The sequence below is a fragment of the Carassius carassius genome, chromosome 49 (genome assembly GCF_963082965.1).
Source record: "Carassius carassius chromosome 49, fCarCar2.1, whole genome shotgun sequence".
NCBI classification, from domain to species: domain Eukaryota; kingdom Metazoa; phylum Chordata; class Actinopteri; order Cypriniformes; family Cyprinidae; genus Carassius; species Carassius carassius.
The window spans coordinates 12,627,580-12,654,985 of record NC_081803.1 but is presented as its reverse complement, the minus strand read 5'-3'; the positions used below and the strand labels follow the sequence as shown (position 1 = coordinate 12,654,985).

The 27,406-nt window shown below is 42.7% G+C and overlaps 1 protein-coding gene across 28 annotated transcripts in view; it reads right to left on the bottom strand.

The window, feature by feature from the left end:
• Positions 1 to 27,406, bottom strand: part of LOC132132047 (disks large homolog 2) — a 220,222-nt gene that overhangs the window by 182,823 nt on the left and 9,993 nt on the right. For 26 of the 28 annotated variants that reach the window (XR_009428992.1, XR_009428991.1, XM_059544234.1 and 23 more), the window contains one exon: positions 15,620 to 15,777. Coding sequence is in view for 25 of the 28 variants with exons in the window: in XM_059544234.1 (XP_059400217.1) it covers positions 15,620 to 15,777 (158 nt within the window). In the remaining 3 variants the exon portion in view is untranslated. Of the gene's footprint in view, positions 1 to 12,556; positions 12,573 to 15,619; positions 15,778 to 20,945; positions 21,039 to 27,406 lie in introns of those variants that run through there. The other 2 variants (XM_059544222.1, XM_059544248.1) reach the window with 2 other exon arrangements.

Here is a 27,406-nt window from a genome sequence, read left to right as displayed (position 1 = left end):
TTTCTGTGATGGAAAAGCCGTCATTAGAGCAGTCATTACTTCAGTCTCCAGTGTCACAAGATCCTTCAGAAATTATTTTAATATGCTGAATTGATGCTCAAGAAACATTTTATTATTATTATTATTATTGAAAACTGTAGTTCAGCTTAATATTGTTGTTGAAACTATAGATTCCTTGATTAATTGAAAATTCCAAAGAACAGTATTTATTTGAATAGGCATGTTTTATAGCATTAAAAATGTATTTACTGTTAGTATTCTTACAGGGTATACTTACTGTATTTATTTATTGATTGATTGATTTTTGATGAGGGTGTGCCCCTTCTGTGAACATTTTTGTTCATTGCCATTCACATCATATTTATTAGCCATACGTTTTCTTGCTGTTGTCAGGCCTTTCACGTTAAATGATAATTTATGGACCGAACAAACATGGGACACATAATTCCTGCACAATACAGTACTCTGGATTTTATGTTTTTTTATTTTTATTTTTTTATGCTTTTTGAGGGGTGGGCTGATGAATGCAAGTTAAAACTTAATCAAGAAAAAAATATCTTATTTACTTTTAATCAATGTAATACATCCTTGCCAAAGTTGAGCAATAATTTATTTGAAAAGAAATGGCACAATAACAACTGACAGGCAATGGCATAATAAGTACATAGGTTTTTCTGAATTTTATTATCTAATAACTGACTTGTTTTGTATGTCAACGTATAAGTGCTCAGTAAGGACATCTATAGATTTAAAGAAAATCTGATGTCAACATGATCTCCTTCTGTCTTATTAGACCATGAGACACTGGGATAAAGACATAGCTCACATAGAGAGGCTGGATGCAAAAACAAACAAACAAAAACAAAACAAAAAACAATGCAGACTGTGCAATCGTACAATAAAACAATCAGTTATCAACCTGACAAAATACTACACAATAAATAAAAACACACAGCAACATTATTAGGTATTTCACACATGGAAAACCTTAAATGCTTATTTGAAGATTAATTTGATATTATGTTTTGCATTTAATTATGCAGTTATTTAAATGAAAACAAGCTTATCATAATCCTTATGCTGTGCATTTTTAAATGCAGTCCACTGAGCAACAAGTATCTCGTCTGAGGTTCTTTTCAGTCCAGAATAATCCAAATTTTCTCAGAAAATTGGATTCATTAAATCACATGAAGTCTCTAGTACACTTGTACCATTTTATCAGCATATGTTTGACTAACATGTTTTATGCTTTTGTGAGCAATGCTTTTCCTGAGCAATGCTGTGGTATTCACCAGTGTCTGAGAAAACAAAGTGAGCTGCCTCCATACAGCTCTGTGAAGACATTTGTATTCTTCAGATATCTACAAATTAAATTTACTGCCTTTTATTATATTGTCACAGGACTTTCCACTCACCGTCATCATGGCACATGATGGAGAAGGCCTCAAAACACATACAGTGTGCTTTTTCAGCATTTTAAGAAAAATTTAATAAAAATAAAAAAATTCACAAGATGAGAATGAAATTTCTTTAATGTCTATATTTTCTCCAAGAGCAGCACCAAGATTTAATGGAAAGCAGAATTCAATCCCAGGCATCTTACATACATTTCTTCTAGAGTTTTAGAAGAGATCTCAACAAGCGTCATTAGATGTGTCCAGATACTAAAATTGGCAACCAAAAAGATATTTTAATGTAAACACACAATTCACATTAAATACTTTCCAGAACAAAATGTTAAACCTCTATATTTTTAATGTACTTCATGTCATTTTTATGTACATTGATGTCTACTTTATGTCTCCAAAAACTAAAACAACGAGCAGATGCTGAGGTGTTGAGAGACTGCATTGAGTTTTTGTCAACTGATTCTATGCTGAGAAATAAAACCTCCCCCAAGGGGACTGTCCTCTCTTCAACTGGCCTACACAAGCTATAGACTTCAGAAAGATCCAAAATAAACCATCAAATTATTTTTGCTCTGCCAGAACACTGACCATTTTGAAATGAGCAACACATGCAGTCAGTCACCTGCAGGCAGAGTTCTCTGAGGCAGAATGGGGTGTGGACCCTATTTAACTGGCAGCATTCCTTTAGTTTTTATTGGGATTGCAAGATGGTGGGCCGGTCTAAGGTGACTGAAAGCCTGTTAACGGAGGTTTTCCAGATGAAAGCTAAAGGTATGACCCTTTCATCCATTGCAAGAGAAGCTGGTCATTCCAGATCTGTGATTTATCAAATATTGCAGCTTTACAATGACACTAATTCAAGTCCCCCAAAAAGGCTGGTCATCCACGTAAGACAAATGCAACAGAAAACCGGATAATGCTCACTGTGCAAAAGGCCACTTATGATAATGTTAGAGCACTATTGCGCTACTCTAGTGAGACTCTTATTATGAAAGTCTGTGGCGCGAGCAACCGGAAGAGACACTGTTCATTCAGTACAGCGCGAACAGCAGATTACCTCAGCAGCTGTCCGAAATCAGTTTGCCGCATCCAGGAATGGCTGAAGACGTGCATCACTCTGATTAGATGTTTCTTGTGTTTGTGTGCGTCCTATAACGAGTGAGTACTTTACTCCTTCAATGTTGATTGATGCTCGTTATCTGTAATGAGGCAGTGATCGGCTGTATAATGTTACATGGCAATGTTAACTAATCCGTGCCAGTTATTATAACTTATGTGTGGATCTTCAAAGTTCAGAATTATAATGTTAATAATGTTTTAGTAAATAATGTAGATAAATAGTGAAAGTAAATGTGATGGAAATGTTATATCAGGTGTTTATGGATCATTGTCATTGTCTGAAGGGAGCAGCCTATAGTCAGTATGTGAATGATGATTATTTGTACTAATGTTGCTGTTATTTGAGTATTGCTCTTTGTGTGTTGCAGAGAAACCACACACAAATAATACTGTACATCTACATCTCAACTACGAGCATGCCAAACACGTCTACGTCTGTTAATGAGTATTTAGCCCACTTATGAGCCAGTTCTACGTCAATTAAAGCAGGACTCACTGACTGTGCACCTACTAAATCCAAGTCTCCACTAAATGTGCTCAACCTGCTCACGCATTGGGTCATTGTCCCTTTCAATCCTTACATGTTTATCGGCCATCAGCTTCAGGGTCAAGCAAAGCTAGGATCCATTCTCTCTGCAGGCCGTCAAGGAAGCCCTCCACAGTCCACTGCACTGTTTAGCTCAAACTCTAATGCTCATGTAAAGGCTGACTCCCTCTCCTGTTAATATTTCATACCAGTGAAAATAAAATCAGTTCAAATTGATGCTTCTCTCTGTGGTGTTCTGACCGACACACCTGGTTCACTGCAATCAAAATCAGCCCTTATCATCTTTAAGCGTAGCCTTCGTTACATTTGTGGTCCTTCGAGCCGGATTGCAGCTGTGCTGGGAGTATGCAGCAGAGTGATGAAGCACCATGGGTTACTCGGCCCAAACGTCAAATAAGACCGCCATCATATTTGAAGGATTATGAGGTCAGTGCAGTGCGACCGAAGATATGCGGCCCACCACATGTCAGCCCTGTACCACACACGCCTAGAGAGGATGAGTGGAGTTCACAGCCTCATGTGAAGTGGAGTATGCAACCCGATGTACAGGATGATTTCACCTCCAGCTCTGAGGAGAGCTTTCATGACACCAGCTTAGGATGGCAACATACCCATCCACCCTACAGTGAAGAGGGAGCAGGGCAGAGCATGCTACATCGAGAGAACAGGCAGTACAGTTTAGCCTCACCTCATGAAGATAGAAGGGATACGTGTGAGTTAACAGCCTCAGCCAGAGTGGTAGTAGCAGCGCAGCCAGATCGGTCCTCAGAGCAATGGCCAGTGCCACCTCATCCATTACCAGGTGACTCATTAACGTTAGTGGAAGATGAGTTTGATGATGGACTGCCACCTCCACCATGGCCTTCGTTTGAATACCCTCCACCGTTTGCGGTTGCCGAGGAGCAAAATATGGTCATCGCCATAGACCGAATGATGAGCGAGTTACAGCTAATGAGGGACAGTGTGACTTCCAGCGTCACAGCCCATACTCGGCCACATTCTACTCCTTGTAGCTTAAACCCCCCTCAGCCTAGACGAGGTCCTGATCAGCACAATGTCCGTTCCTACACCCCAGGGCCAGAACCTTACATGCCCATCTCACGTCCGCAGCCCAGTATGTATCGCCCGGATGCGGGATCCTCAAGGCAGTACCCAGCCAGGCCTGATACAAGCCAACCTCATCCCACTCGAGGCAGGCAGTTCTCGCCAGTATCGGCAACTTTGGGAGGAGGAGAGTACAGGGGGCCAGCACCAAGAATTCCTTTCTTCGTCCATAAGGACCCGATGGAGTTCTCTCGGCTTAAACTAGCCCTAACAAACCTGTTACCTACCGACGCTACCGAGCTTTTCAAGTACCAGATTCTGGTGGATCACGTAAAACTTGAAGAGGCCTGTCTCATTGCCGACTCCTTTATTAACTCGCCTAGGCCATACACTGACACCATGGTAGCCTTGACAGAGAAGTTCGGTCAGCCGCACCATGTGGCCTTGCAGAGGATCGCTGCAGTGATGGATTCACCTGAGATCAGAGGAGGAGATGTATCTGCTTTTGAGAGGTTCTCCCTGCATGTGCAATCACTTGTGGGTATGCTACAGACACTGGGCCCAGATGGAGAAGTCGAGCTTAGATGTGGCTCACATGTGGCCCGACTCCTCACCAAGCTTCCAATGGAGATGAGAGCAAACTTCAGGCGTCAGATGTTCTATCGTCCCGGACACACTCACACACTGCTCGACCTGGCGGAATGGCTTCGGTACGAGTCGTGGTGCCAAGGTTACGATAACCCTTCAGACATCCGTTCCCAGGGGCCGCCAGGCTACCGAGTCGAAAAGCGACGCAGCAAGCCAGCAGCTACAGTGCTTCACGGAGCAGAGAGCTGTCCGTCGAACCGAGGTTTGAGACAAGAGAGTCAGAGCTTATCTGTGCCAAAATGGAAGAGCAAATCAAAACCCTATTGTCCATACTGTGAGGGCGCAGAACACTTCTTGAATAAGTGTCCAGCTATTCAGAGACTCACCAAAGAGGAGGTCATAGAGTGGATCAGGGTTAATAAGAGATGTTGGAGATGCGGGAGAGCACATCAGGCAGCGCAATGTGACCTCAAGAAACTCTGCGAGGTATGTCAAGGAAAGCATCTGAGAGTATTGCATGACGCCAATGCACGCCCCAAAGCTGAGCCGCCAAAGGCTGAAAGTTGTCTGGTTAGCACTAGTACAGAGGTTCTCTACTTAGACAGACCATCGGCCCACTCACGTGTTCTGCTGAAAGTCGTCAGAGTTATCCTGCGCAACAGGGACAGGACACTAGACACTTACGCAGTTCTAGACGATGGTTCTGAGCGCACAATGCTCCTCCCCGAGGCAGTTGATAAATTGGGCTTACAGAAGAAGCCTGAGGACCTCGCTCTCCGCACGATTAGGCAGGAAGTCCAAACTCTGAAGGGAGCTGCTGTCTCGTTCAAGATCTCCTCCTCCGCCAATCCAAAGAGAACATTTCGGATAGTGGAGGCCTTCACTTCTCAACGCTTGGGTTTAGCGGACCACTCCTACCCCATCGCCAGCTTGAAGAGGAAGTACAAGCACCTGGCAGATCTTCCCCTCGAGACATTGGATCAAGTCAAGCCGCTCTTGTTAATTGGTGCGGATTACCCCCATCTACTTACCCCTGTTGAGCCGGTGAGAATGGGCCCTCCTGGAGGTCCAGCAGCCATTCGCACAAGACTGGGATGGACCCTTCAAGGACCTGCACACCTTACACAATGGGCCCCGAGCACCCAGCAGTGTCTCTTCACTAGTGTCTCACCCCAGATGACAGAGCTGATGCAGAATGTGGAAAAGCTTTGGAAGATGGATACCTTGCCATACCAGAGTGGTAAACTGGCAATGAGGTCAAAGCAGGATAAGGAAGCAGTGGAGCTCCTAGAGGCTAAGACGAGGCGAGTACAGGTCGCAGGCATCCACAGATATGCCACACCTCTACTACGGAAGCGAGACATTCCCCCTCTCCAAGCTCCCAAGGAAGCCGTCCTACCCAGCCTCAGAAGTCTGGAGAGACGCTTGGCCCGGGACCCCCTACGAGCCGATGAGTACTGTGCTGCGATCCACAAGTTGGTGGAGACGGGAGCAGTCAAGAAGATTGACCTCAGTGAAGTCTCAACCACAGATGAGTCATGGTATATACCCCACCATTTAGTGTGCCATAACGGAAAGAGTCGTTTGGTCTTCAACTGCTTCTTCCCGTTCCGAGGTCTAAGCCTCAATGATACCCTCCTTCCTGGACCAATATTGGGAGCCTCTCTTCTGGGCGTTCTACTACGCTTCAGAGAACATGCAGTAGCAGTCAGTGGTGACATCAGAGGCATGTTCCACCAGGTTCAGCTCTTACCAGAAGATCGGTCGCTCCTCAGGTTTATCTGGAGGGACATGAAGCGTGAAAACCCCCCTGATGTTTTCGAGTGGCAGGTCTTACCCTTTGGCACTGCGTGTTCACCGTGTTGCGCCACTTTCGCTCTCCAGAAGCATGCAAGAGATCATGGGGGTCCAGGAGAAGGAGTCAGGCATTCAGTGGAGCACTGTTTCTATGTGGACAACTGTCTTCAGAGTGTGCAAACAGCAGAGGAAGCTAAGGAGCTGGTGGACCGGCTCAGGGAAGTGCTAGCATCTGGAGGGTTTGAGATTAGGCAGTGGGCCTGCAACATACCTGATGTCCTCAGGCACCTACCTGCAGAGGCGAGGTCCGACAGCATGGAGCGATGGCTTTCACACGATGAACCTGGACTTTCGGAACCAGCCCTCGGACTTAGCTGGCACTGGGAGACAGATACCTTGGGTTACAAGAGCCGACCTCTAGAGTATGGAGCACTCACAATGAGGAATGTTTACAAGGTGCTCGCCCGACAATATGATCCCTTGGGCTTCATTGCACCTTACACGACTCGCGCCAAGATGATCGTCCAGAGCATGTGGGACAAGCCACGCAACTGGGATGACCCACTTATCCCTCAAGATCTGCAGAGGGCATGGAAGGAGTGGGAATCAGAGTTACATCTGCTGTCACACATCTCATTACCCCGACACTATACTCCCGCTCTAACCGGTCAGATGGTTGCTTCCAGACAAATCCACGTGTTCAGTGACGCCTCGGAAAGGGCCTACGGATCCGTCTCTTATCTGAGAACAGAGGATACCCAGGGACGGGTTCACCTGGCATTCCTGGCAGCTAGGTCCAGGGTAGCACCCCGGCGACAGCATTCCATTCCCCGCCTCGAGCTCTGTGGTGCCTTGACAGCGGCCCAGTTGGCAAAGACGTTAGAGAGAGAACTGACGTTGAAAACGGATCAGACAGTCCTCTGGAGTGATTCAACAACAGTGTTGACGTGGTTGCAGTCGGAGTCATGTCGCTTTAAGGTCTTTGTGGGCACTCGTATCTCCGAGATCCAGGAGCTTACAGGAGAGAGTACCTGGTGCTATGTAGACTCCGCGCAGAACCCAGCAGATGATGTGACCCGTGGGAAGACCCTGGCAGAATTAGCTGTGCCTAACCGCTGGAGCCAAGGGCCGTCTTTCCTCCTCAAGAGTCCCGCTGAATGGCCATCCTCACCTGGAGATACACCAGAAGAGGATATCACAGAGTACAAGAAGTCTGCTTTGTGTGGTGTGATATCTAGAGCAGATAGACAGGAGACCAACCTGGGCCAGTCATTCAAGTCCTGGAAGGATATGGTTGAGTCCGTAGCGCAGGAGGCACACGGGGCGGCCGACCGAGATGAGTCCTTGAAAGCAGCGGACTACTGGCAAGCAGAGACGACTATCTTCAGGAGAGTTCAGACTGAGTGCTTTCCGGAGGAGTTGCGTCACCTAAAGGCAGGGAAAGCCGTACTTCGTAGTAGTCATCTCCTTACCCTGTCCCCGGAGCTGGATCCTGAAGAGGGAATCATAAGAGTTGGAGGAAGACTCCGACGTGCCGAATGGTTAGACCCTGGATCCAAACATCCTATTGTCCTGGACCCCTCGCATCCAGCAACAAAACTCCTTATCCAGGACTACGATGCTCGTCTCTGTCATCCGGGTCCTGAGCGGGTATTCGCAGAGTTGCGCAGGGTCTTCTGGATTCTCCGTGGCAGGGAGGCAGTTCGGAGGGTGCAACACCAGTGCGAGGAGTGCCGAAGATGGAAATCTAAGCCGCTAGTCCCTAAAATGGCCGACCTACCTGTGGCCCGCCTACGCTTATACAAACCGCCGTTTTACTCCACGGGCGTCGACTGCTTTGGACCATTTCAAGTCAAATTAGGACGACGCTCCGAAAAGAGATGGGGTATCATCTATAAGTGTCTGACCACTCGGGCAGTGCATCTGGACATCTTGCACAGTATGGACGCAGACTCTTTCCTGATGAGCCTCAGGCGGTTCATTGCACGCAGAGGGACTCCAGCTGAACTCTTCTCCGACCAGGGAACCAATTTTAAGGCAGGAGAGAAGGAGCTCCGTGAGTCTTTTGACAGCATGTCCGCCGACCTCCAACGACTCCTAGCCAAGCAGAAGATTGATTTCCGCTTCAATCCTCCTGCAGCTCCTCACTTCGGGGGAACGTGGGAGAGGGAGATCAAGTCTGTCAAGACTGCGTTATATACAGTCCTAGGAGTTCAACCTATTTCTGAGGAGGTACTACATACTACCTTACTGGAGGTAGAGGCAATACTGAATACCAAACTTTTGGGCTATACCTCATCCAGTGTTGCTGACTTGGATGCCGTGACTCCTAATGTCCTCTTGATGGGGCGGCTGGATGGAGCGTTACCTCCAGTTGTCTACCCTAAGAGCGAGGGTCTAAGCCGGCGGAGATGGCGACACTGCCAAGTTATAGCAGATCACTTCTGGGCAAGGTTCATCAGGTGCTACCTGCCAACCCTCCAATCCAGGCAGAAGTGGCATGGTGCCCCAGCTGATCTGACAGTGAATTCAGTAGTCCTGTTGGTTGACCCCCAGGGCACTTTGGCCAGTTGGCAGGGTGGTTAAAGTACATCCGAGTGCAGATGGTCATGTACGTTCCGCGGATGTGCAAGTCAAAGATAAAGTGTACACCCGGCCAGTTGCCCGGCTTATTACTCTTCCAGTCATCCCAGCTGCTGAGGAGGATGAGGAATGCCCTCCAACGACTTCAAATTAAGGATGAGCCTTTTACGTGAGCAAATTGCACGCAATTTGGGGGCGGCTGTGCAAAAGGCCACTTATGATAATGTTAGAGCACTATTGCGCTACTCTAGTGAGACTCTTATTATGAAAGTCTGTGGCGCGAGCAACCGGAAGAGACACTGTTCATTCAGTACAGCGCGAACAGCAGATTACCTCAGCAGCTGTCCGAAATCAGTTTGCCGCATCCAGGAATGGCTGAAGACGTGCATCACTCTGATTAGATGTTTCTTGTGTTTGTGTGCGTCCTATAACGAGTGAGTACTTTACTCCTTCAATGTTGATTGATGCTCGTTATCTGTAATGAGGCAGTGATCGGCTGTATAATGTTACATGGCAATGTTAACTAATCCGTGCCAGTTATTATAACTTATGTGTGGATCTTCAAAGTTCAGAATTATAATGTTAATAATGTTTTAGTAAATAATGTAGATAAATAGTGAAAGTAAATGTGATGGAAATGTTATATCAGGTGTTTATGGATCATTGTCATTGTCTGAAGGGAGCAGCCTATAGTCAGTATGTGAATGATGATTATTTGTACTAATGTTGCTGTTTTTTGAGTATTGCTCTTTGTGTGTTGCAGAGAAACCACACACAAATAATACTGTACATCTACATCTCAACTACGAGCATGCCAAACACGTCTACGTCTGTTAATGAGTATTTAGCCCACTTATGAGCCAGTTCTACGTCAATTAAAGCAGGACTCACTGACTGTGCACCTACTAAATCCAAGTCTCCACTAAATGTGCTCAACCTGCTCACGCATTGGGTCATTGTCCCTTTCAATCCTTACATGTTTATCGGCCATCAGCTTCAGGGTCAAGCAAAGCTAGGATCCATTCTCTCTGCAGGCCGTCAAGGAAGCCCTCCACAGTCCACTGCACTGTTTAGCTCAAACTCTAATGCTCATGTAAAGGCTGACTCCCTCTCCTGTTAATATTTCATACCAGTGAAAATAAAATCAGTTCAAATTGATGCTTCTCTCTGTGGTGTTCTGACCGACACACCTGGTTCACTGCAATCAAAATCAGCCCTTATCATCTTTAAGCGTAGCCTTCGTTACACTCACAATGGGGAATCGATCAACTCACATTGCCCAAAGTGCTTTACAATCACAAGTTAAAAAAAAAAAACAAGAAAATTAAAGAGGTAGACATATCCACGTCACATAAACATACATAAACACTAACCCCTTTAAAAATGCTCTCCATTTGAATTTAAAAGATGTTGTTTTAAGACAGCTTTGAACATGTATAAGAATTTGGCAGATCGAATAGGTTGAGGGAGGTCATTCCACAATTTAGGGCCTGCTCCAGAGAAAGCTCTATCACCTCTATGTTTATATTTTGTCCTGGTAGTGCACAGCAGATGATTGATTCTCTGATCTCAGGGATCTGGAGGGAGTGTAGATTGTCACCAAACCGGACAAATACACAGGAGCTATATTGTGCAGAGCCTTAAAAGACAAGTACCAGGATTTTATAGACAATTCTAGGTAGTGAGCAGATAAATGCTGCACAAAGTGCACGTCATTGTATGTTAGTGGGCGAGGGGCATGGAAGGACCTGGGGATGTGGTATCTGGGGGGGGGTTCATTGTTCAGCGGTGCCTGGGGCAGAAGAGGGACGGGGGGGCACGTTCTGGAGTGAGTTCAGCTTCCTGACAGCCTGATGGATGAAGCTGTCCTTCAGTCTGCTGGTCCTGGCCTGGAGACTCTGCAGTCTCCTCTCTGATGGAAGCAGACTGAAGAAGCCATGAGACGGGTGGGTGGGTTCACCTGCAGCACAGAGGGCTTTGTGGGTGAGACGGGTTCCTAAATGTCCTGGAGGGAGGGGAGAGAGACACCAATGATCTTCTCAGCTGCTCTCACTATGTGTTGCAGAGTCTTCCGGCAGGAAGTGTTGCAGGCACCATACCACACAGAGATGCAGCTCGACAGGATGCTCTCGATGGTGCCTCTTTAGAAGATGCACATGATGGGGTGCGGGGCTCTGGCTCTCCTAAATTTGCGTTGGAAGTAGAGACGCTGCTGTGATTTCTTGGCCAGTGCTGCGGTGTTGTCAGTCCAGGAGAGGTCCTCTGTGATGTGCACACCCAGGAACTTGGTGCTGCTCACTCTCTCCACAGTCGCACCAATGATGGTCAGAGGAACATGCTGAGTGTGCGCTCTCTTGAAGTCAACAACAATCTCCTTCATCTTCTCCATGTTCAGAGAGAGATTGGGGCTCATTTGTGATTGTGAGTGCTAAGTGGACAGCAGTGGCATCATCAGTCGACCGGTTGGACCGATATGCAAACTGGAAGGGGTCCAGGGAATGGGGGGGGGGACTTGATGTGGTGCATGACTGGCCGTTCAAAGCACTTCATGAGGATGGGAGTAAGTGCAACAGGACGGTAGTCATTGAAGCAGGATGGAGATGGCTTCTTCGGTACTGGAATGATGGCGGTAGTTTTGAAACATGTGGGAACAACAGCCTGACTAAGTGAGATGTTAAAAATGTCTGTGAAGACATCAGTGAGTTCTGCTGCACGGACTCTCAGTACAGACCCAGGAATGTTGTCAGGACCCGGAGTTTTGCGTGCATTGATTTGCATCTCTGCACGTTTAAGAGAAGTTGGACTGAAAGCGCACTCTGCAGTGAAAAAAACTCTTACTGGCAGAAAGAATCAAAAGGCAAGACTCACCTTTGCGGAGAAGCATGTTGTGTGGAGAAAGGATAACTGGTCTAAAGTTCACTTTAGTTATGAGAGCAGGCATAATTTATTTGGGTCTGAAGGGAAACATATTGTTTGGCATCAAACGGAGTAAAAACGGAGTAAAAACCGAAGCCCAAGTATGTAACATTTAAAAAGTGATTTTTTTTTTTTACATTGTCATTGAGTACCACTGAGAAATCTTAACTAAACTATGTTACAGACTTAAAAAATTCAAATCAACTTGTGGAAGACGGGCATCAGATGGCCCATTTAATTCATGCATTCAAGACCTCAAGGTGAGATTATTGTAATGCAATGCTTTATTGGGTGGTTGCTCTGCACGCTTAATAAACAAACTATAGATGGTCAAAAATGCAGCAGTTCTGTCAACTCTGCACTGGCTCCCTATTGAATACTGTATACTGCACATTTTAAAATATTGCTAATTACTTATGACATGAATAGTTTAGCTCCTCAGTAATTAAGCAAGCTCATGTTGCATTATAGTCCTTCACGTCCGCTGTGATCCCAAACTTTGAAACAATCTACCTAGCATACCTAACAAACCATATTGCATGCATGTACTTACTAACTGATGACTTCACATGGTGAACAAATTGACTTCGGTACAAATTTATTTTCGTGTGTCTAAAATACGTAATTATCAAACTCAAAGCGCCCCAAAAATGTTTTTTAACTCGTTAAGTTAACAAAGCAAGGACGAGCCCCCAATTTGTTACGACCCCCTGGCTCAAGGGAAGCAACAAAGACAAGGGACACGCAAACTAAATATTAAGCTCAAGAAGTTGTTTATTTACGACTAAATTAAAGGTAACATTAAATAATAAAATGAAAACAATTAAAGGAAATCACAATATGTCTGTGTCCATCAGTAAAGTCAGTGTGTAAGGCAGAGTGCATGGTTGAAAATGTAATCCAGTGTTGAGGCATAAATGCAAAAACAACTAATCAAACAAAACAAAGTCCAAAACCAATCAAAGGCCAAAGTTCCAAAATCCCCAAAGTTCCTCCTTGGCGCAACTGGAGATCTCTTTTTAAAGGAGCGCCTGAAGCACTGGTCACAGGTGTATCCAATAGACTGCTAATTTGTGGAAACAAGTACCAAGCGGTAATACCCAAGACCAGGGATTCCCCAGGGGTACGCGAGTTGCCACCAGGGGGTGCGCGAGAGGAAAAATGTAATGATGGTCTGTTTTTTTTAAGTGGGATTTTTCCATACAATAAAAAACATGAACAGTAAACATTTCCTTTGTAATCGCTTTGATTTTAAATAAAAAACTACAATTTATTAGTTTTCGATGGAAACGTAGAAGACAGATGCTGTCTTCTACGCACTGTTCTTCTTTTATGTAGCTACTGCAGGCTAGGCTATATGCGTGCCAACTCGTTTCATTCATTCCATAATATAGGCTATATTATAAATATGCTTAACTGGCTGAAATCAGAGAAACTGTCAAGTCGGACATCTTATGATAAAGTTGTTAGTCAGGAGGAGAGGGGCCAAGAGAGAGTGAGGATTTGGAGGCAACAGAGACGAAGAGAATAGAGAAAGAAAATGAGCGAAGAAAAAATCTTGAGGAAATCTCTCTCTCGCTGCAGGTTCATTCGCTGGCCTTTTTCACATTTCTTTTTTTTCTCCCTTAAAAACAAATTTGTCCATTCTGATGCTCAATTTTACCAAACTAATGGCTGTTGATGGCTATTTGAATTGAATTCTGCCAAAGTGCGCGCTTGTATGTGTTCGTTAAATGCGTAATGTTATATGAGTAGGTCTGCTCATGTCTGAAAATAATATATGAAACACAAAATAATTTATCATAAGAAATATAAGCTATAGCCTAATGTTTTTTAAGTAAATGTTTAAATTAATGTAAAAAAATAATAATAATAATTGTAAAACTGAAAAAAAAAATTTAATTGTGTTCAGCATGGTGGGCCGCATTTGAATTCGTGGCAATGTTTCTTTTACGCGGCTGAAAATAACCATGCTTTCTGTAACTGAGCCTGTGTCTGTCACTCGTCCTCTTAAAAGTGGAAGCTTGTGCGTAGCTTTGTTACATTATATTGAAACTTTGTTGATGTTTTTATTGTCATGCGTGTTCTGGTTATTTGCGCATGATTAAACATGACTCTTTATATGGCGATAAAAGACAGCTTTGTTGCGTTTTTTTTTAAGTGGGGATTGGGGGTGCGCCAACCCGGTTGGGACATAGAAGGGGGTGCGCAGGAAAAAAAGTTTGGGAACCGCTGCCCAAGACCAACAGCAGAGGTCGTCACAGGGAGGCAGACACAATCTGTCAGTTTAAATCTAGATTAAAGAACCATCTCTTTAACTTGGCATACATATAACATACTATTACATTTCTATATTTCAAATCCATTAAAGGATTGTTAGGCTGCATTAAATAGGTTGCCATAACACCTGATGAACTCATTATATCGTGAGAAGAATGGCATGTCTGTTTCATTCTTATTGCGAGGTCACCATAGCTACCCAGATCCATTCCATTTCCTGATCAGATGGTCACCATAGCCACCCAGATCAAGTCCATATCTAGACTAGGTGGATCAGCACCTAGAGTCAACCTCTATAGCAGTGAATGTCAGCAGAGACCATGTCAAATAGATGAGCCCCAGAGACAGATCCCCTGCGAAGAACACGAGAACCAGAAATTCCTCTGCACAATCTGACCTGTGTTGTAGCCTGGAATTAAACCATGCCATGATGATTTTGTCTAGCCAGATTTTTTTGTCTAGGAGAACTGATCACCCCCCCCCCCCCGACTGAGCCGGGTTTCTCCCAAGGTTTTTTTTCTCCATTTCGGTCAATGAGTTTTGGTTCCTTGCCATTGTCGCCTTCGTCTTGCTTAGTGGATTGCTTTGGCTTGTTTGCTTCAATTTCTGGCAATATTGTCAGCTTGATTGCACAGACACTATTTGAAGAGAGCTGAACTGGATAATGACATAACTGAATGCAAAAAGTACACTAGGTTTTAATAATTATGTCATTAATTATAGGTATACTTTAAACTGTACCAATCACTATACCAATACTATATATTGAATAATGTGTGTTAAATAATGTTCTTTCTCCCTGTGACAGGGCAGCCCAGATAGAAGCTATAAGAGTTTACACTGAATTAAATGCCAGATGCCGGACAGTTTAATGTGTAACCAAAATGCCAACAATTTTTAAAAATAAATAAATAAATAAAAAACCTTCATAATGTGGGAATTTTAAATATAACCAAGCCCAAAATGCTCTGGCAGTCTTAGTTTCTCTATTGCTGCCTGGTCATTCAAAAAGATGAGTGAGAGATAAAACATGCACTCTTACAACCATCTACAACCTATTACAATAATAACACCATAAAGTAAACATTGTCAGTAAACAGCAGATCATAAGCAATTGCTTGGTATCAATGCACAGTATCCATTGATTGTAAACTGCTCTGAAACCGCGAGCCTATAGAATGTACTGGGCAGCGTTTTGACTTTAAATGTGCAGTTCTCTTATTTATTTAATTAAATCATAGCCTTTTGCAGTTTAACAATCACTTTAGGCTGTATGACAATTTACCATCCTCAAATTTAAGACCTCTTAAAATTATACACTTTTTTTGCGTCTCACCTCTGGTGGTGTGAAGGCTGGCTGCGGACCCTCTGTGGGTGAGGTTGAGTTAGTGGCAGTGTGTTCCCACTGCTCAGCCATATGATTCACCTCTACCAGCTTCTCCTCACAGCTCTTCTGAGAATTCAGCAGGGTCAGTTCATAAAACTCTTGGATATCTACGAAAATAGAGAAAGAGAGAGAGAGAGAGAAAAACACTATAAATATCTTTTTAAAACCTACTCAAACCATGTAGAAGTTACCTATCGATACTTCACTCGTACTGCATTTGCTAAGACGCTCTGGGGAAAACTCAATTTTCTCCAATGAATGAAGCTTTTCAATAACACAGTGTAACTGCACGGCCATTGGTTAGCAGAGCTGCACAAGCCTATGGTGATGAAGTTAGCCTAAGCCCGCCAGAGCCCGCCAATATGGATGGGGCCATCTGGCTATATAAGTGGGCATGTCACCATAGGATTCTCAGATATCTTCTCCTTCAGCAATGATGATGATCTTAGCTGAGACTACAGGACTTAAAGCTTTGCCTTTGAAATGCCTCGCAGTGGATCAAGACCTCTCTGCATGACCGATCTCGTCGCTTCTCGCAGCTACCTACAGCGCTGGTCTTCCAGATCCCCTGATCCCCTCTCTGCGCTCACGGGCAGCTTTCTTTTCAACCAAAGCAGGCATAGACGCCGAGCTCATCTGCGTCCTGTCAAAGGCTGTAAAGGAGCTGGGATTTGAGTAGTCTCCACCGGAGGAGCCCACCTGCAGCTGCATAGATGAGTGATTCTTGCTGGGGTGCCGTCAAGCCCCTCTACAATGGGCTTCATCACTCTTTCCCAAAGTTCATGATGAACTCACAAAGTCGTGGTGTGCCCCCTACTCAGTCCACCTACGTTCCTCCTCTTCCTCTGCCCTCATGACGGTCAGCTGCGCTGAAGAGAAAGGGTACGAAAAGATGCCTCCCCTGGACAAGTCTTTGGCTCTCTGCCCACTCTATTTAATCTCTGCCCTCCCACGTCTATCAGCTGGAAGGCGAAGGTTGCTCACCCATTTAAGCCATGCAAAATGACATCAGCCCTAGCAGACGAGCCTTCGTGTCTGCTGGACAAGCAGCAGGTCGATGGCTAGCTTAGTGGTACTTGAGCACCATTTATGGCTGACCTTAATGGATATTAAGGATGCAGATAAAATCCCCTTCTTGGACTCCCTGGTCTCTCACTCTAGCCTTTTTTTGGATCTGCAGTTGAGGGATTTGCTGAGTGCTTCACAGAGGTCGTCCCAGGCCATGCTACACTTCCTTCCCAAGCGCTCCAGCTCTACGGCTGCCTTCTAGTCGTGCCAAATCACCCAGCTCATCAGCCAGTGAAGCCTGCACCTCCAGTCACCCAGGCGGCTCCCAAGCCTGAGCCTTGCCAGCACTCCCGCTACCCATTTCAGAAGCGTCAGGGACCCCAGCCCAAGTTAATGCTGGACACAGCACATCAGGTTTCCTCTGTTGTGGAACAAACAATGGTCTTCTCGATGGTCTAAATCGTAAAATAAAACTCAAGAAACAGAATTCCAGATGCCAGGAACTGAGGGGTCTAGGAGGCTTAACCCACATCACCCCGCAAAGTCCCTACATGTGATCTGTCCACGGTGCTGAGGGCTCTAAGGAGCCCTCCCTTTCAGTTACTACAATCCATTGACCTTTGTCCCCTGACTCTAAAAACCCTTTTGTTAGGTAAAGAAGATGGGAGATCTACAGGCACTCTCTGTAAGCCCCTCTTGCCTGGAATTTGGCCCAGATGACTCTAAGGTTGTCTTGAAACCATGGCTCAGGTACATACCTAAGGTGCTCTTCACTCCGTTCAGAGCACAGGTGATAACTCTGTTGGCACATCCCCCCTTGGAGGAAGACCAGGAGTTAAAACTACTCTGCCCAGTCAGGGCATTGAGAATCTATATTAAGCTTTCCGCCCCAATCAGGCAGTCAGAACAATCCTTTTTATGCTTTGGCTGTTGCACCAGAGTGCTCCCGGTCACTAAGCAGAGACTCTCCAAATGGGTAGTTGATGCTATTGCACTAGCTAACTCCTCCTTGGGCCTACACTGCCACATGGGAGTAAGAGCCCATTCAACTAGAGGCATGGCCTTATCTTGGGCTTGGGCTAGTGGTGTTTCCTTTGCAGAAATCAGTGCGGAGGCCGGCTGGGCCTCGCCACCCACATTCGCCATGGTCTGTAATCTGGACATTCCAACTTTGCAGGCCCGAGTCCCTTCTGCTTAATGGGCTCAGTCTTGCCTCAGGGCAGAACCAGTCTCAGACTTTGCCTACCTGTGCTCTTGGCCCTCACAGAGTGCTGAGGCTGTAGGTTTTATTCCTGGAACGTTTACTTATGGCTGGGCTGGGCTGACCTCGAGTTTAACCCTAGTGCCTCCTGCAGGGTTTCCCTGCAAAATTAGTTTTCCCTCTGAGCCCCTTGTGGTGCTTAACAGAAGTATGAGTCAATCCTCTAAGCATAGTGCGGCGGGATTGTACTGGTTCCCCATAGCATCTTAGCAGATGCAGTTTAAGTGAAGTATTGACAGGGAAGGTACTCAAAAGGTACTGCAAAACTCAATCCTCCCTTCGTCGAAGTAACCTGAGAATCCTATGGTGACATGCCCTCTTATATAGCCAGATAGCCCAACTTATATTGACGGGCTCTGGTGGGCTTCATTGCCATAGGCTCTTGCAGCTCCGCTGCCTAGCCATTGGTTATTTTTTGATGAATAACTGTGTTATTGAAAAAAGCTTTAGTCATCTGAGAAAAAGGAGTTTTCCCTATAGCATCTTAGCAGATGCAGTACTCATTCTGCACCACACTTTGTCTACTCTTTTTTTTTAAGGAACCAACATAATCTCCAGCTGGCAGCAGATCTACTTAAACACAGGCAATTTATTAGATTGATTCACTGGCATTAAAATGAATCCAGCACAGTAAGAAGAAAAAGAGGTTGAGAGAGACAGTGAAAGAACAGGCAAACACATGCTTGTTTAGTCTGAAAATAAAAGCTGGAGATTTGAGGCAGCCATAGTACAGATTAATTTCTGTTTCTGGGTCAAAAACTGTGATTAGACACAAATTTCTAGCTAGCTTAGTCAAACAGATTCCAAGTCAAATCATAATGAAAATATGTAGGGATTTCCAGCAATTTCCATTTCATAACTGCACAACAACCAAGTAGTTATTTACATAAATATAAGATGTGTGGGAGCATTTTAATGTAGGAGGATACAAGATCAAATACTGACCTCATAACACAACATAACATAACTATACACACACACACACACACACACACACACACACAAACACACACAACACACACATCTGCAGACATGAGCATCTATCTATCTGTCTATCTAAGGATATTTGAATTGTTCTCTTATTTCCATGTACCAAATTGTCTAAGAAGACACAAAAGTCATTACGTTAAGTGATGATACTAAATGAAGTCAGAGTTGCTGTGAGCTGTATTACTATTGTGGGTCAACCCTCTTCCGCCCTGCCTTGAGAGATGCTCAACAAAGACGTCAGAGATAGCCAAATATTTAAACTAGAGTGTAAGCACTTGCAGTGACCATCTGGAGAGCACTGCTCTTTCATTCTGAACAATACCGATTTAAAACTGACAGTTACATTAAGCCACATTGCATGGTGGGTAAAAGTCAGCAGCTCTGCTGTGAATCCAGCCACCATATGCCATAGTAAATGCTGCACTCCTGCCTTGAAATGAACTAAGCTTATGCTCTGAGATAGGAGATAAAAAAAAGTCCATTCTGTTTGTTTGAAGTGCCCATAAGGGATGTTTTGATGAAATGTTCTCAGCACCAGATGACTGTCAAAATCTACAAACCATTCCAAACAAAAATCACTAAATACACACACACACAAAAAAAATTCTTATGAGCAGGTGCTAAAACAAAGGATACTGTCAAAACCTAACAATATACTTAAAAATATACCATAGTAATCACATAATTGTAGTAATTTCTGCCTAAATGTCTATTATATCTACTATAGTATATAGTACAGCATATTAAATAGTATCTATTAAAAAATCAAATAGCAAAGGTTTAACTGTATTAATGACCTTCTGTTTCTATGATATGATGCATTATGATGGTAGCATATAACAGGAAATATTAAAAACATGCAGGGAAGCAAACTTACACTGAATACAAGTATGTGGGTAGTCTGCATAACATCTAAAACTGTAACAACACTGTCCAGCAACATGACAAGTTATACTTCTTTAATAAGTAATCTAAATAACATTTTCTACTTTCAGTATTTTTATACCCATAGTTTTAATGACATATTAATTGAGAAAATACACATATGTATATGTATATATGCAGTATGTATGTATACATTTATAGCGGATCCTGACAAAACAAATCTATAGACAAATAAAACAGGAAGGCTAAGTAGAAAGAAATTGTCTGTTACTACCACATGCAATATGATTGCCTCTTTGTGGGATGTCTTGCTGTTACCTCTCCAGTGAACCTGTTGTCACTTTCATTTGCACCAAAGCAGGTGAAACTGATTCACAATCACTTATACTTAGACAGATATCCGTAAAGTTTAAATAACTTGGTGTTACTGAGATGATTAAGTGTTCCCTTATTTTTTGAGCAGTGTATAAATTGCATATAAAATGTATATAAAAAAATCTATAAATATGTAAAACAAAATATTGCCTACTCATCCAAAAACGAATATAGTTTTTAGCTGGAAAAACATCAAATCAGCTAACCATACTTCATATAAGAAAGTCTGCATTGGTGGTTTGAATTTGATAATGCATGTAAAGCTGCTCAGGAGACAATATAATGCTGGACTAAAAAACAGGCATTTTCCACCTAACAAAAGAAGCATCTTTCAAAAAGAAGCTTGCAGTCTATTCTCTCTTAGACAGAATTCATTGACATGTAAATAAAACCTAATAAAAAGACTCCATTTGTTATTCCTCCTACAGATGCCTGCCTTGTCCAGCATTTCAGAATGATGGAAGTTCAACACAGTTTATTCAAATATTTAAGTTGGTGCAATTAACAGCAGGCTTACCTAAAATGTGATTTAGATGAGTCTGTCTCTAAAGTTATAAAATAGACTGAAAGTGAGACCATCAAAGATTTAATTATATGTAAATCCCACAACTCAAAGAAACCTGGGTGACACAGTTTGAAAAACAATGAATGCAAACTTTCATCAACTGATAAAAGACAAACTGTTAAAATAACCTTAACCAACAACATGCACATAAAAAAAATCTTTGAAGCAGCAGTAATTTCTAATAAACTTACAGAGCGGTAAAAGTCCTCTGTTCTCCATGGACATGTTGTGTAAAGTGTCATCACTGAAACAGCGAGAAGTATTGTGTGTGTGTGTGTGTGTGTGTGTGTGTGTGTGTGTGTGTGTGTGTGTGTGTAATGCCAGATGCCTCATCTAACAGCATGTGAACAGCCAGCGTAATCCTTCCACAGGCCTCCTGTTCCCAACAATTCAGACAATGACCTTACACCCTCACAGACAAACAGAGAGAATACAGCTGATCGTTATTTCAGACACTTTGTCTTCGGCAGTGTTTAAAGCTGTTTAGTGCACTCAAACATGCCCCCCCCCTCCACCCCAGGAAGCCTAACAGTGACAAGCAGTCTCTACTTATACGTGCTTAAGAACAGAGCAGGTGGTGACTGATGAAGATTGTTTGTGTGTTTGGCTGTAGGCTGGACCAGAGCAGCTGGGAGAGTGTTTAAGACGGTTGAACTCAGGGCACAGAGATGAGCCCATAAGGACAGAACCCCTGCTTTCTGATCACTGTAACCATCAGCATGTAGAAAAGCATCTTCCAAACATCTGAACATCTGATCAAAGTATTTCAAAAAAGATCTGATGAATTTAGTGATCTCAAAGAAACAACATTTCCCACCGTTTAAAAGTTTGAAGTCAGTAAGATTATCTTATTATACATAAAACTAATTAAAAGTAAAATAAATACTTTGTAATATAACCGTCATTACTATTTTAAATAAATCAAAATTCCTTTGACCTTTTGACATATAAACGGTCATTGTATTATAAAATCATCCTGTTTCAGAACTCAAAACATTCTTGTTAGTTTAAAAACAGCTTACTGAAGCCAATCTGCCGAAACAACGGGTGGTGAAATGTGCCACTTTTTGGCATAATAGTGTGGCTAAACACCACCTTCGCAAAAGATCAACGCCTACTTCTACATCACTGCCATTTCAGCCCCGCCTACCAATTCACACACGTAGTGGGTAAATTAAGACGCTATGCAGTGCCAAGTTGTGGGGAAAAAAACAGACTTTGCATTGCATTCCTTCTGATCCTAACATTAGGAAAGAGTTCATTTGTAATGAATATCCAGTCCGTGTCAGTATGAACTTGTTCCTTTGTTCACCTCATCTTACCACAGATTCAATAAAAAAAACAAAGCACAGCTCGCCACATTTTCAGATAGATTGAATCTTAAAGATGGTTCTGTGCATAATATTTTAGATCTGACAGTAATGTCACAATAACACACAAGTGTGAGTAATTGTTTTTACCATGTGGTCACTATTGCTTTGTCTTATTACAGTATTTAGTATTTATGTATGTATGCATTTTTAACTTAAATCATAGCAGCGTTCATCTGTGAAACATACAAACTTTTAGCCAATTTTAGCAGTGGCCGTTTATTTCAGAGTTTACAATCCGCCATGCCTATTCAAACAGTATCCCAATGAGATGGGTCAAAATAGGACATAGCCTACTACTTCTAAATTATTATGTTTTTTGATGTAAAAAATATTGATTGTATTAAAAGACCTCAGAGGACAGTACAAAATAATAAAAAGAAAGTTCATGAACCCTTTAACAATATAAAAATTTTACTGGAAAATTGATCAGATAAATGTAGCCTTGTTTTTCTTTTCATTTGTAAAAAAATCATTCAGACCCAAACTGGTGAATGGTATTATATCAGTAATAATTAGCCACTCAGTTTTTTAGATACTGGTATCAACATTATGCATTCATTCAAACAGAGCAGTGTGTTTAAGCAGATGACCTTAAAAAGTCTTGCTGGGACAAATCCGTAATATAAAAGGCTTGTCATCTGCTAATCGGGCATTATGAATCTGTTCAGATGGAGTCCTGACAGCTTTCTGGCTTTCAAATCCCTTTGAAACAATTATTACATGGTGGACAGCTTTCAGTTCATATCTCATCTAGAAAAATGATTAACTCACTTTCATCACAACTGCACAAGAATGAAAATGGGCTGAAAGTGATGTTTGAAATCTGCTGTTAAAAAATTAGCTGTTCAGCATGACAGAATTACACTTGTCATCTATGTGGATTTTGGACACATCGAAATATTGAAGATTTCAGAACTACAAAAGAAACTCTGCAGTTAATTACACAGCTCAATCAGTTAATTAATCAAGTGTTTGTTCATTGCAAACAGTCAGATTCTCTAAGAGACCTTCTCTGAAGGTCAACCACGGTGGGCATATCTGGCATGTTAAATGAGATGAGTTGTGAGTGTGACCTAAGCTAAAGACTATGCACCTGGTGCTTACTATTGCAGCCCAAACAATTTACAAGTGGCTGACAACAGGACAGGACAGGACTGGAAACAACTCAATTTTCCAAAACACAGATACCCTCAGACAGCACGACCACAAACCACTGTCGGTTCACTGCTCATCTCTGCATATTGCACACATCACTGGAAATCAGAACTGCAACGCTTTCTCTATATAGCAAGTTCTTATATGATTGGCTGACTTTGACAAGTCTGATAATTTAAACAATATTTAAAGTTTTATTTGAGGTAAACTGAATAGCCACATATTCAAACTGTTCGAGTTCAGTAAGATTTTGTTTATTTATTTATTTTATTTTATTTGAAAGAAAATAACACTTCTATTCAGCAAGGACACATTAAATTCATCAAAAATGACATTCCAAATCCGAGGCCATGGTCCTCAGTCGGAAAAGGGTGGCTTGCCCACTTCAGGTTGGTGGAGAGTTCCTGCCTCAAGTGGAGGAGTTTAAGTATCTTGGGGTCTTGTTCACGAGTGAGGGAAGGATGGAACGGGAGATTGACAGACGGATCGGTGCAGCTTCTGCAGTAATGCGGTCGATGTACCGGTCTGTCGTGGTGAAGAAAGAGCTGAGCCGCAAGGCGAAGCTCTCGATTTACCGGTCAATCTACGTTCCTACTCTCACCTATGGTCATGAGCTTTGGGTCATGACCGAAAGGACAAGATCCCGGATACAGGCGGCCAAAATGTGCTTTCTCCGCAGGGTGGCCGGGCGAACCCTTAGAGATAGGGTGAGAAGCTCAGTCACCCGGGAGGAGCTCAGAGTAGAGCCGCTGCTCCTCCACATCGAGAGGGGTCAGCTGAGGTGGCTCGGGCATCTGTTCCAGATGCCTCCTGGACGCCTTCCCGGGAAGGTGTTCCGGTCGCGTCCCACTGGGAGGAGACCCCGGGGGAGACCTAGGACACGCTGGAGAGACTATGTCTCCCGGCTGGCCTGGGAACGCCTCGGTGTCCCCCCAGAAGAGCTGGAGGAAGTGTCTAGGGAGAGGGAAGTCTGGGGTTCTCTGCTTAGACTGCTGCCCCCGCGAGCCGGCCCCAGATAAGCGGTAGAAGATGGATGGATGGATGGATGGAAAAATGACATAATTGTTTTTAGAATTGATTTAAAATTATTTTCTTCCTAAATTTCTATTCATCCAAGAATCTTGAAAAGAAGAAAATGTATCACTGTTTTCACAAAAAATGCAACTACATTCAACATTGGTAATAATAAAAAATGATTCTTGAGCATCAATCAGCATATTAGAACAACTTTTGAAGGAGCATGTGAGTCTTGTAAAATTATAGTAACTTATATATATAATTAACTAAAATCTCAGTGGGTTCCTCAAGTAAATTTTTTAGGTCAAAAAAAAAAACCCTGGCATTAAACTATTCAAGTTATTTAAAAAGTGTTCATTGCCAAATTTGAAGAGTTTAATTGGTATAATATTGGCATAATAATGCAAAGAATATATTCAGGATTGGTTCTAACTAGAGAATGCATGATTCAAGGCAAGAATGAATGCAAGGCTTTTCACTTTCTGATTAGCTGTTCTAAGTACATTCATTTTCAGCAGAGCTGTGGGTTTAGTTATGTGAGGTACCAGATACAATGAGGAAAGATCTTATCTGCTTGGTTTCCAAGGCAACCAGAAAGAAGAACCAGAAAAATTCATATTCATAATCACATCGGTCTAAGCATGAACTCCCTTTCTTTCCAACCCAGACGAACCCACAAAAACACGTAGTGCCCATACTCTCATTCACACACTACAGATCAGCAGCTGTTCCGATCTTATGTAATGGATGGATGGTGTGGGCTCAGGGCTGTAATCTCACTCCTCTCCAGGGAGCGATTATTCAAGCTCCTTAAGCCACCCACCACTGCATACCAACACACACACACACACCTCCTTATCTCCTGACGCAGACTCCCGCCTCTGTGATTCTACATGATTCATAAAATCACTTTCCTTTCTGAAAATGGCCTTTGCATTGCAATGTGTTACAACTGACACATATAGAGCTGTTGTAAAACATGAGTATTTTGGGGTGGCGGTTTAGATACATGTATTGCTATGAATAAAACGCATCCATATCAATGGTATAATTTAACAAAGAAATGGGTGGGGGTGAGGTGGGGTGCCATGAATAGAGTTAAGACCAAACAAAAATATCACAATAATGTACAATTTATCAACATGACTCCAGTCCATCATTTACGTCTTGTGAAGAGAAGAGCTCCATTTGTTTAAAAAAAATTAATCTGATCAAATTCAAAGATGTTTTTAATTTCAATTTCCGTTGCTTCTGCCTACAATAATTGTCATCTTTGTCTATTAAAAAAAATATATATATATTACTATTGGACTTTTTTTACTAGAGGAAATTATATGGATTATGGACTTTATGGACTATTTACTTTAGGCAGAAGCAACAAGGTAAAGTTCAAACAACCTTAATACTGGATTGTTTTTCTTACAAACACACAGCTTTGTAAGATTATGGTGATGTCTTTAACAGCTTTTTGGACTCTCATTCTGATGGCACCCATTTACTGCAGATAATCACCTTGTGAGCAAGTGATGTAATTGATAAACCTCTCCAAATCTGTTCCATTGAAGAAACTAACTCTTTGACATCTTGGATGGCCTGAGGGTGAGTACATTTTCTGCAGATTTTTATTTGTGGGTGAACTATTCCTAATAATAAGAGAATGTAGAGAAATAGAGAATGGATTTATAGTCTTACAGAAAATAATCTTGATTCCCTGGCAATGGCTTCTTTTGGTTTAGTGAGATGAAGATAAAATCTCAGGACTGCTACACATCAGATGGCTCATTTATCATTAGCATCGCACATTTAGAAAACTGAATATTTCTGTTCCAAAACAAACTAGCAAATTGTTCCCACTCTTTACTCTAAATACTGATGTGACATGAAGAACAGCTTGCCTCTCCCTCTTGGCATGCTGCCTTTGTCGGCTTTGATAATTCTGTATTTCTTTGCTCCACCAACAAACTGGCAAAATAATGTGATTGGCTGAGATCTGTCCTGTATGAAATTAATAACTGCTGAAGATAAGCTTGTTATTAGCATGTGCAAAACATGTTTGGTTGGGACAAAGAAACCAGATTATACCATAAAAGAGTGGATGCACATCTTTTAATGTAGTGACTGATTGTCTCTTGACTAAGTTGTAAAAGTTTCATCCTCCCTCACTGTGAAAATCCTGGAATGCCACATCTGGAAATGGAGCATAACAAAAGCTTCATAACAGCTGATGGAACACCATCAGACATGAGAAGCCATAAATTCACAGCCAGTCTAATTTGTTGCATTGCTGCCTGGTGCACCGCTAAATTTATCTAAAATTATGCTGAATTACATCACTACCTTTACTCATTCGTCTTCTGAAAATAAGTTTTTCTGTTTGAAGAACTGCAGGTCACTCACTATGACACTGGAACCCTTTCTGCTAAAGGTCTGCGTTACCATGGAGACTGAGCCAGAGACTGCACATTTCATATGATACTTCTCTTAAAAGACTATGACAGGTGTAATTCTGACTCACAGAGTTGCCTCACACTTCCTGTCCTTCATAATTGTATCCTAAACCAACACTAGTTTCAAAGGGCCATTTCAAAGTCAAGTAGAAAAGTTTTAGTTGAAGTACACTCGATCATTTCATTCAATATGCAAACCGTGGTGTTTTAAAGACACCCTTCACTGACATCAGATAGCTTTGGGTTTGAAAGTTCTTTCGATTATACATCACAGAACTCAGAGAAATGCAGAAGTGCATTCATATTAAACAACATGCCTGATACTGAAAAGTGGCTGCTCTTAAGCCTGTCACAATAATCAATACATCAGCTTATCTCACAGTACATGTACATGACCTCAATAATTTTTGCTGACGCAACATATTGCCCATTATATTTACACAAAAATTAGTCACCATGTTTTTTTGGATTCCATTTGCGCCTGTGTCTTTTATAGCTTCACCATAACGTGGTGTAGTTGGTTCAAATTTTAAAAATGCTTCTACAAAAAAAGTTTAATCTGCAGATATAGCCTTATTTAGGGATCTTTGCTTTTGTGCATACAGACCTCTGACTGCTAAGTAGGGATTGTGTTTTCCAGCAATACAGTGCACCCTTAAT